This window comes from Argopecten irradians, chromosome 6 (assembly GCF_041381155.1).
Source record: "Argopecten irradians isolate NY chromosome 6, Ai_NY, whole genome shotgun sequence".
Taxonomy (NCBI): Eukaryota; Metazoa; Mollusca; class Bivalvia; order Pectinida; family Pectinidae; genus Argopecten; species Argopecten irradians.
In genome coordinates, this window is record NC_091139.1 from 29,933,310 (window position 1) to 29,944,609 (window position 11,300).

Below are 11,300 nucleotides of genomic sequence, written 5' to 3' on the forward strand. Positions count from 1 at the left end.
CCCCCTAGATTCACCTATCCAGTAGAAGTGTAATAAGCAGTAAGTCTCATTTTCCCTCCCACTATCAACCCTACTCACCTTTGCCCTTCCCCATTCTACGCCCTAGACTCACCTTCGCCCACCCCCAACGCCCTAGACTCCCCTCGACCCCAATCTAGCCCCTAGACTCACCTTTCCCCTCCCCAAATCTACCCCCTAGACTCATCTTTCCCTACCCCAATCTAGCCCCTAGACTCATCTTTGCCCATCCCCAATTTACCCCTAGACTCCCCATTCCCCTCCCCCAATCTACCCCCTACTCATCTTTCCCAACCCCAATCTTGCCCCTAGACTCATCTTTGCCCATCCCCAATATAGCCCCTAGACTCACCTTTCCCCTCCCCCAATCTACCCCCTAGACTCACCTTTCCCCATCCCCTATCTACCCCTAGACTCATCTTTGCCCATCCCCAATCTAGCCCCTAGACTCATCTTTGCCATCCCACTAGCCTGATCCTTTCCCCTCCCCAAATCTACCCCCTAGACTCATCTTTCCCAACCCCAATCTAGCCCCTAGACTCATCTTTGCCCATCCCCAATCTAGCCCCTAGACTCACCATTCCCCTCCCCCCAATCTACCCCCTAGACTCACCTTTCCCCCCCCCTATCTACCCCTAGACTCATCTTTGCCCACCCCCATTCTGTCCGCTAGACTCACCTTTCCCCTCCCCTGATCTATCCCTTAAACTCACCTTTCTCCTCCCCCAATCTACCCCCTAGACTCATCTTTCCCAATCCCAATCAAGCCCGTAGACTCATCTTTGCCAACCCCAATCTACCCCCTAGACTCACCTTTCTCCTCCCCCAATGTCGCCCCTAGACTCACCATTCCTCTCCCCCAATCTACCCCCTAGACTCACCTTTCTCCTCCCCCAATCTAGCCTCTAGAATCACCATTCCCCATCCCCTATCTACCCCTAGAGTTATGTTTGCCCACCAACATTCTATCCCCTAGACTCACCTTTCCCCTCCCATGATCTACCCATTAAACTCACCTTTCTCCTCCCCCAATCTACCCCCTAGACACACCTTTACCTACCCCCAATCTATCCCGTAGACTCACCTTTCCAGTAGAAGCGTAGTAAGCAGTAAGTCTCATTTTCCCCTCCCCCTGTTCCGCGTGCTTGACACGATCAACCTGGAATCCGATTGTTGTATCCTGTGGCTGGAGGGGGGCGTTGTGTATAGTAGGTAAGCGCTGTCCCTGGCGGCTGCTGTAGTACAGAAAATGTCACTATTGTCTTATTTACAAAATAAGAAATTTTCATTTTCATAAATTGATGGGAGAAAACATTACCCTAATCAAAATGTAGATATTAGATTTTGATGGTTTTGATAGCAATACTGAGAATTCAGCTTAATTCCATAGGGTATTTTTTCCAGAAAAAATATGTAATTACTTTACCGGTAATGCATACTATTTATACATACTGGTAACTAATTTCAACATGTATAGATATCTAATAGTCAGTATATAATAGTCAGAATAATAGATATGCTAATACATTCTAAGACATATATATATATATATATATAAGCAAATTAAAGGTGACAACTAATAAAAAGAAAATTTATTGGTTAGAATTTTAAAAGGAGGAGAATTTTTTTGTGGGTGTGATAACCAAAGCACTTAGTCAAAGACTACCATAATGATATTGTTTTAAAATATAAGTGGGAAAAAATATAAAAAAAACATATAGGTGGGAAACCCAGACATCCATAGGATTATATCATCAGAGGGGGAGACCTGTTAGGTGGGAAACCCAGACATCCATAGGATTGTATCATCAGAGGGGGAGACCTGTTAGGTGGGAAAACCCAGACATCCATGGGATTGTATCATCAGAGGGGGAGACCTGTTAGGTGGGAAACCCAGACATCCATGGGATTGTATCATTAGAGGGGAGACCTGTTAGGCTGGAAACCCTGACATTCATTGGATTATATCATCAGAGAGGGAGACCTGTTAGGTGGGAAAACCCAGACATCCATGGGATTGTATCATCAGAGAGGGAGACCTGTTAGGCTGGAAACCCAGACATCCATAGGATTGTATCATCAGAGGGGGAGGCCTGTTAGGTGGGAAAACCCAGACATCCATAGGATTGTATCATCAGAGAGGGAGACCTGTTAGGTGGGAAAACCCAGACATCCATAGGATTATATCATCAGAGAGGGAGACCTGTTAGGTGGGAAACCCAGACTTCCATGGGATTATATCATCAGAGAGGGAGACCTGTTAGGTGGGAAACCCTGACATCCATAGGATTGTATCATCAGAGGGGGAGACCTGTTAGGCTGGAAACCCAGACATCCATAGGATTGTATCATCAGAGAGGGAGACCTGTTAGGTGGGAAAACCCAGACATCCATGGGATTATATCATCAGAGGGGGAGACCTGTTAGGTGGTAAACCCAGACATCCATGGGATTGTATCATTAGAGGGGGAGACCTGTTAGGCTGGAAACCCTGACATCCATTGGATTATATCATCAGAGAGGGAGACCTGTTAGGTGGGAAAACCCAGACATCCATAGGATTGTATCATCAGAGAGGGAGACCTGTTAGGTGGGAAACCCTGACATCCATAGGATTGTATCATCAGAGAGGGAGACCTGTTAGGCTGGAAACCCAGACATCCATAGGATTGTATCATCAGAGGGTGAGACCTGTTAGGTGGGAAACCCAGACATCCATAGGATTGTATCAACAGAGAGGGAGACCTGTTAGGCTGGAAACCCAGACATCCATAGGATTGTATCAACAGAGAGGGAGACCTGTTAGGTGGGAAAACCCAGACATCCATGGGATTATATCATCAGAGAGGGAGACCTGTTAGGTGGGAAACCCAGACATCCATTGGATTATATCATCAGAGAGGGAGACCTGTTAGGTGGGAAAACCCAGACATCCATAGGATTGTATCATCAGAGAGGGAGACCTGTTAGGTGGGAAACCCAGACATCCATAGGATTGTATCATCAGAGAGGGAGACCTGTTAGGTGGGAAAACCCAGACATCCATGGGATTATATCATCAGAGGGGGAGACCTGTTAGGTGGTAAACCCAGACATCCATGGGATTGTATCATCAGAGGGGGAGACCTGTTAGGTGGTAAACCCAGACATCCATGGGATTGTATCATTAGAGGGGGAGACCTGTTAGGCTGGAAACCCTGACATCCATTGGATTATATCATCAGAGGGGGAGACCTGTTAGGTGGTAAACCCAGACATCCATGGGATTGTATCATTAGAGGGGGAGACCTGTTAGGCTGGAAACCCAGACATCCATAGGATTGTATCATCAGAGAGGGAGACCTGTTAGGTGGGAAAACCCAGACATCCATAGGATTGTATCATCAGAGGGGGAGACCTGTTAGGTGGGAAACCCAGACATCCATAGGATTGTATCATCAGAGGGGGAGACCTGTTAGGTGGGAAAACCCAGACATCCATGGATTGTATCAACAGAGAGGGAGACCTGTTAGGTGGGAAAACCCAGACATCCATGGATATACATCAAGGGAGACTGTTAGGTGGTAAACCCAGACATCCATGGGATTGTATCATCAGAGGGTGAGACCTGTTAGGTGGGAAACCCAGACATCCATTGGATTATATCATCAGAGAGGGAGACCTGTTAGGTGGAAAACCCAGACATCCATGGGATTATATCATCAGAGAGGGAGAAAATTTTAAATAATACCTGATAAATGTACTGTGCTTCACACTAGAGCTGTATGGTGAAAAAGTGATATTTCTTTAAATCTATTCAAATCTCAAAAGATTTACCTATGCATCTGGAACTACTGACAGCACATATTTATATTATTATAGGTTCTTTTTAGCAAAGAACATTTGTGATAAAAGATTAAAAAAGATACATTTTTGAGAAGAAGCATTAGTATAAAACGTTATCATAAGTACAATCATTAACAGCATAAATAAAATGTCAGACATATTAGTTGTTGAGGTTTTAACCCTAGTAGAGCTGAACGGGTATATTTCTAATCCATCGGTCGGGTGCTGAACAGGTATATATACCCGCCAGACAAAAATGGGGAAACCCCATATTTCTGTGATCAAAAACGAAAATGTGTGACTGAAATAATGAATAGCATTTGTGTTGATAATAAGTTTAGAATCTCAAAGAAATATTTTTAAAATATTTTATCCTAACACGCCATGGTTTAATATTTGTAACGAAACCAACAGGAATCCCCAACTTCAGTCAGAACGACGGTATTTTTAGCTCAGCGGAGCGGTTGAAATATTTACTGCCAGTAGTGTTCCATTACGACTAACTGTATGTATTCAACCTCCTCCTTCCCCTTGTTTGATGTGCATTGTTCGTTGTTCGTAACTTATAGCTATAATTGAAGCAATATGAATATTTAGACATATTTTCTCAGCCAAGACCTACCAGGTATAATTATGTAAGGTAGATTTGGGTGATAACACTAGTTAATACCAAACAAATAGAATTGATTTTAGATATCTATCTCTCTTATAACTATATTATTTCAAGAAAAAAAATATATTAATTGAAATAAATTGGACATCTTCTTCCGTCACTTTTAGCATATTATCTCCATTTTTTGTGACTATTTCATGATTATCTCCCCTTTTTGTTAAAATTGATATCCTAAAATAAAAAACATTTGCAACACACCTCACCACTAGTTCTTTTTCCGTTGAAGTAAATATTTTTCCTTACTGTAATCATTAAAAATTGAGCTTCTTAAGATTAATCCATATTAGTGTCTCTAAATCATGGTTCCTAATGCTTACAGGTGAGTAATTAAAAGTAAGTTAATTTCTAACTTTTCATAAGCCACAATGCCAAAGCTGGTCCTACACTACTGTTGAGAAAGGAGGAATGGTAAAGTCTCAAGGTGATAAGCTAAATCTGGACTTGATCACCCAAACCAAATAAACACTGAATACACTAGTTTTACACATCAAATGCTTCAATGTCTCATTCTTTAGTGTTAAAACTTGTGATAAAATGTCAATATATTAGTCTCTCATCTATATAATAAGTTAAAGTCAGCACACCCTGTAGTGAATATTGCGAGACTAAGATGACGTCTGCCTACCTGTAGCGATTGCCCTCTCCTGCGGACCTGGGGATAGAGGGGGAAGGAGGGAGAATTTGTGGTGTAAATGGTTTTTGGTTCGGGGGCGGTGGAGGTATCTGAAATGAAATTCAATGAATAATAAAGCAGAGAGAACTAATTTATTATAGAAAGGGTAATTAACGGTGAGCTAATTAACACAGTAAATGTGAAGGTTAATTAAAAAGCTAAAAAAGAAATCAAAAGCTAATACAAAACTCAAAACCTACATTTCAAACTCAAAATTAACTCAAAAGCTTAATTCAAAGTTAATCTGTTAGAATTGTGAAAGCTACAAATAAGTTGGTAGTAATCTCTATATTTGTTTTCTATTTATTACTGTTAAAAAGTTTTAAATTTTATCCAAAAATCTTTTAACAATGACTAGGTCCAATATATCAATTATTTTGTTACTTATTATATAAGTTCTAATTTGGACATAATCAAATTTCAGAGCAGAATTTATCTTGAACAATTTAGCATAACTAGTCAGGCCAAATTTCTGGAGGATATATAGTGCTAAAATAAGAACACTGTTCATTCACAGTATTTCACAGATATGCGGAAAAAAATATCAGCATTTGAATAAAATTATATCTTTGTTTACGAAAGCCATGAATAAATATTTACGAGAACTACCAACATGGGCTTTGATTTCTGATATGAAATTAAAAAATATCCTATTTTAATATCTAAAGCAATACACATAATATCAGAGAAATCTACGTGAGTACATCACAACTAAATATTACTTACGTTAGGTGCTCGGTACTGGTTTTGGTTATTAGCTGATATCTTGTTCATAGACTGAACCTCCATGTCTCTCATGTTCACCAGGCGGTAGTATAACTCACATTCCCCGTACTGAAAAGATGAAAACAAAATCTCAATAAGATTTCTTTACAATAGGACATAATTTTAATGTCACTTCATCATATCATATTACCATAAATTTAATGTCATTTTATTATATATATCATATTATAAGTTTTCATATTATACACTGTTTGAATATGATAGTTATTCTAGTTCATCTCAGGGTCATTTTCTGGTCACAACCTAAATGGTCTCGTGAAAGGAAAGTAATTTTGAATTAAAATTAAAATTGATTTTTCATTTTTAAGTATTATCTCACCGAAAAAACTGCCAAGGACACCAGATAGAATACCCAAATGTGTTGAATTAAATAGACAAAATAAAACAGCAAAAATGTAAGATTTAAGCATATCCATTTTGAACAAAATAACAGCAGGCATAATAAGATGAATCCTTAAATAAGATTTACAAAGAGAAATGTAAGAAAGAGATTTGGTTGAATGAATGTGAAGTACACAGTGAAATCCATCTCACAACCTATCTTTGATCCCAGAATTTATTGACCAATGGTCAATCAAACAGACTGACCAGTGGTCAAGCATAATATCTTACCTTCTGGAGGGTCTGTAACTGACTAGCATGGAAGAAAGGTTTGATAGGAACGTTCCGGAATGGTATACGGAACTTCCCCGCCATTAATCTCTGGTCATTGTCAAAGATGGGGATTTTGACCCATGCTCGAGTGATGAGGCTATGTCTGTCGTAGTCCGAGGCCGGTCCTCCAGACAACTGTAACTCAACTACTATACCAAGGTCTGAGCTCGGAGGACATCTACAAATAAAACAAAGATTTGTACAACTATACCGAAAAGGGAGATAACTAATGTTTAACCTGAGTCGAAGCTTGATCTGTATAATCATATTAAAGAGTAAGGGAAATAACTCTGCTTAACTTAAGTCAGGGTACATCTACAAACAAATCATGCAATCAATGCAGACTTTGAGTAAGAGAGTTACGGCTCTTAAAACCAGATCACAAATAAACATATTTAGACAAGGGAGGTAACTCAGATATACTTAATGTGGAACAAGATAAACATTTAAAATTATCAAGGGAGATAACTTTACCATGTCAAAACCTTTTAAAAGCATAATTCAGAGTTATGGGAGATAACTCTATAAATCTTCAGCATCTGCCTAATTATATATGATAATGGATAGAGTATGCTTCATTGAACAAAAACATTATACAGCATTCCAGGATAGTTGAAAAATATAAGACTAATACTATGTAACGTACTTGGGTACTGGTTGACGAGCACCAATCACAGCATTTGAAACATTCTGCATATAGGTGGCCCTGGTAGCGGGCTCGCAGTAAACAGTCGGTAGAACGGTGGGCTCACCCATGGCCTGAGAGGTACTGTGTAGGCCGACGATGAGGCGACATGCTGATACGCTTGGCTCAAGGTTCAGCACAAAATCGTAAAATATTACAAAACCAGCACTGAAATACAAAGGTTCAAAACTGCTCAGCAATGCATGAAAAACACAATGTTCAGCTTAATTAGTGGATGTTAAAGATGCTCCACCGCTGACAAATGGTATTTTTTCACTATCAAAAACATGAGCTGACGATTTAGTATTTTTCCTCGAGTACAAAAGTTACTTACTTTACATCATTACCACCATGAAAAAGTTTGAGCTTCATAATTTTACTTCAAGTTAAAAATATGAAAAATAATTAATTGCATCCCGAAAAAATTCCGTGGCACTATATCTTATATGGAATAAAGTAATGATTGTGCATGCATCAAAGGCGAAAGAAATTATTTTATGTTATTTTTTGTGTTAATTAGGCATATATATACACGATTAAACACCAATTAATGTTCAAATGATGAATATCATTTATGCTCTGTCGGCGGTGGAGCATCTTTAAAGAAAGTGTGGTCCTCAGTATACCAAAAGATGTTTCCCAGACAGTTTTTTCTCTTTTCCTGATTAGAAGGTTGTTCCCAACTAAATACCCATGTATAGTGGTGGTATAGGGCATTGTCTTGTGTGTCTTTGAGGTTAAAGATTTTGAAAAAGGATGGAGGAATGCAGAGGGGTTGAACTGGATCATCAGTGACCAGGTAACTCAACTACGGCTGTAATTGGAGGTCCTAGGTCAGACATCGGGAATGTTGATTTTAAAAAAGGCGGTCCGAGTCAAATTTTATCAGACATGTCCATCGGACTGGCAAATTTCACGATGTCTGTCCTAGGTTCAAACCCTGGTTTGGCGACTATGTTCTCTCTTCTCCTATTACAATATACCCCGGGTAATAAGGAGGAACATGCACATCACATTATATTATATTCGTTGGTGTTAATGATGCAGAAATGGTTATTATAAATATTGATATGAATAACTTTAAGTCTGTCCCCTGTAATTGCTGACAGGATTATTAGTACAGTACCATAACATATTCGCCCCAATCAGCGCCCCTGTCTCTATAAACGCCTCTCCCCTTTTGAAGCCTCAAATTAAACGCAGACTAAAACTATGAAAACTGTGTAGGTTTTTCTATTGGGTTTCTTTTTCAAATTGATTAAATGCGTACTCAATGCTTTTATATTGTGAATTGATTGCCTAAATTTTGTTCTATTAAACATCCTTTCATTTTTTAAAACACTGAAGCTCCCTTGGCACTTATTGGGTCTTATATGGTATCTCCAACTACAGACTTAGGTGCATACACTCACTTAAGTAACAAACATCATCAAATTGTCATTCAACTTTTCTTGACTTTTGACAGATATTTTCTTTGCTCAATTTGGCAACAATTTTCACATTTGAAATATTCTAACAACTTTAAGTGCATACATTAAGACTTGGGAGGCCCTATATAGTATCAAACCTGAGGATTAACACTTGATAAAGAGAACTCTCCAGGTAAAGATGGTGGTATTAGTTACCATAGCAACACATATCGCCAAACACTTGGCTTGACAGTCATTTCACTGTCAACATATTTGCCTTCAAATCATTGAACAGCTTAATGCATATAATCAAAGATCATTTTATTTCATTTTTTATACACTCTCTTAGAATCTGAAGCATGCCATGTGGTAGCATTATAAATACCATTAATGCAAGACATTAAAACAATTAATTTATCAACATTTCTTAATCAACAGAGACAAAACTGAACAAATTTTGTAATCACGAAGCTGACAAATCTGCTGTGAACTCTACACATTTCACCAGTAATTGAATTAGATTCCTCCCTAAGCAGACAGGACAGATAACTGATGAGATTTCTCCTTCACAAAACCCTCACTTTCAGATTGTTCAACATTGCAGAAGGATCCTAGCCGCTCCATGACAACAAACCAAGGACAACAAATAGCACTGAAGTGTTCATGGTCGTGTTTGAAATGTTAAAAGTCAAACAGTGAAGTACATTCTGATCTACCTGAGGAGCTCTTCAATTTTATGCCAATATCTACATTATGTATGCATGTCAGTGTTTTTAATGCTATCTTTCTTTCTCTGTAAAATATTTATATGTAAACGTGTTTTCCTATGACCCATGATGCAGGTATATCTCGACTCTCATTCCATTTGATAGCTTCATGCCTAATAAAAATCTTGAGAAATCACCAGGTTATATATCAAACTTTCTTTTCGCTGAAAGATAAATGAACTCGGAGGTATATTGCACAATATAACACTGATATACATTGTATACAGTTTGAAAGTATCATTAAAGTATTCAGATGGAGATTAAGCCTGCATGTGTGTATTTTGAGATGTACATGTATGTATCCACAGGGAGAGGGCTTATATAGGAATAGCCTGCTGTCCAATCCCTATTAAATCAAATGATTTAATAAAATATTTTAAGATGAAAAATGTGTATATTTACAAATATTCACAAATCTTTGAATGTAATATCATAAGTTGTATAGTCAGTTACTGACCCCCTATTATTAGTTATATAGTCAGTTACTGACCCCCTATAAAGGCATAGAGGGTCAGTAAGATTTATTAGGGGGCGAGGGCATAGCCCGAGCCTCCTATACTTCTTACTGGCCCTCTATGCCTTTATAGGGGGTCAGTAACTGACTATATAACGAATTTATCGCATCGAGGACCATTTATTTGTTTAATGAATTCTTTGTTTCCTATTTGTTTTGTCAAGAATCTGAAATCAAACTTAAATCATACTGGCACGAATGATAACAAACAATCGCCACTTTTAAAATAATTTGCCTAGGCTAAATATTTATCTATGTATTTCTTTCAAGAATTTTCAAATATTCTGTATAAGGAACCTGCAGAATAATGATGAATAATTATTCATAAATCAACAATAATTTCGACATTCCTATGTGCACAGTAGGCCTACCTCAATACGACACCAGACCGTCTGTATATTGAAAGCATCACAAACAAGAGTGACACAAACATCCATCTAACATTTTAAGCACAATCTCCTTGATCATCTGTGCATTCTCGCTGAGATAATCACTAAACGTTATGCCGATAAATTGATTGTAGAGTGAAGATTGATCTGTAGGTACGAACACCTCCATTTGTTTATAATCACAGTTTGGAAAACGCTTGGATTGTTACGTTTGATTTTCGCCGCGTCATCAACTTTCAAACTGGCGTAGGGGAAGCAACTCGTATTTTAAAAAAAGGCATTTCATGTAATTTTAAGTATTAAAACGATTGAAGTTATTTTTACACAAAAATTAACAAGTAATATATAGTTTTACGGTAATGAAGTGGTATATTTAGTTCAAGATAATGTGTTTAAATTTTGAAGCGAGGGCGAGAGCCGCCATATTGCACCATAATAAAATCTACTGACCCCCTATAAAGTGATAGGGGGTCACCACGTGACGGCTCTCCGCCAATCATTTGGGGACATTTCGGTCCGAGGTGCGATAAAAAGGCATAGAGGGCCAGTAAGATTTATAGGGGATGAGGGCGTAGTCTGAGACTCCTATACTTTTTACTGACCCTCTATGCCATATTGCACCATAATCAAATTTACTGACCCCCTATAAAGTATTAGGAGGTCACCATGTGACGACTCTCCACCAATCATTTGGGAACATTTCTGTCCGAGGTGTAATAAAGTCTCATAATGGTAGGGTTCCTTGCTTTGATCATGACATAAAGAACTTTATTTATCTCGTTGAAATACAGACAGTTTCTTACTAAGCTCATGCCATTTTATAAAGAATTTGATAATAATTTCACACTTCTGATTTGGGTTGATCATTCACCATCAGGTAGCTCAATTGGTAGAGCATTTTGCTGGT

At 38.4% G+C, this 11,300-nt stretch overlaps 1 protein-coding gene across 1 annotated transcript in view; it reads right to left on the reverse strand.

Annotated features, from left to right (window-relative positions):
* Positions 1-11,300, reverse strand: part of LOC138326448 (uncharacterized) — a 63,024-nt gene that overhangs the window by 11,265 nt on the left and 40,459 nt on the right. Inside the window, exons 12-16 of the mRNA XM_069272555.1 lie at positions 7,276-7,482; positions 6,588-6,807; positions 5,916-6,023; positions 5,142-5,239; positions 1,103-1,253 (exon numbers count right to left, since the gene is read on the reverse strand). Of these exons, the coding sequence (XP_069128656.1) occupies positions 1,103-1,253; positions 5,142-5,239; positions 5,916-6,023; positions 6,588-6,807; positions 7,276-7,482 (784 nt within the window). The remainder of the gene's footprint in view (positions 1-1,102; positions 1,254-5,141; positions 5,240-5,915; positions 6,024-6,587; positions 6,808-7,275; positions 7,483-11,300) is intronic.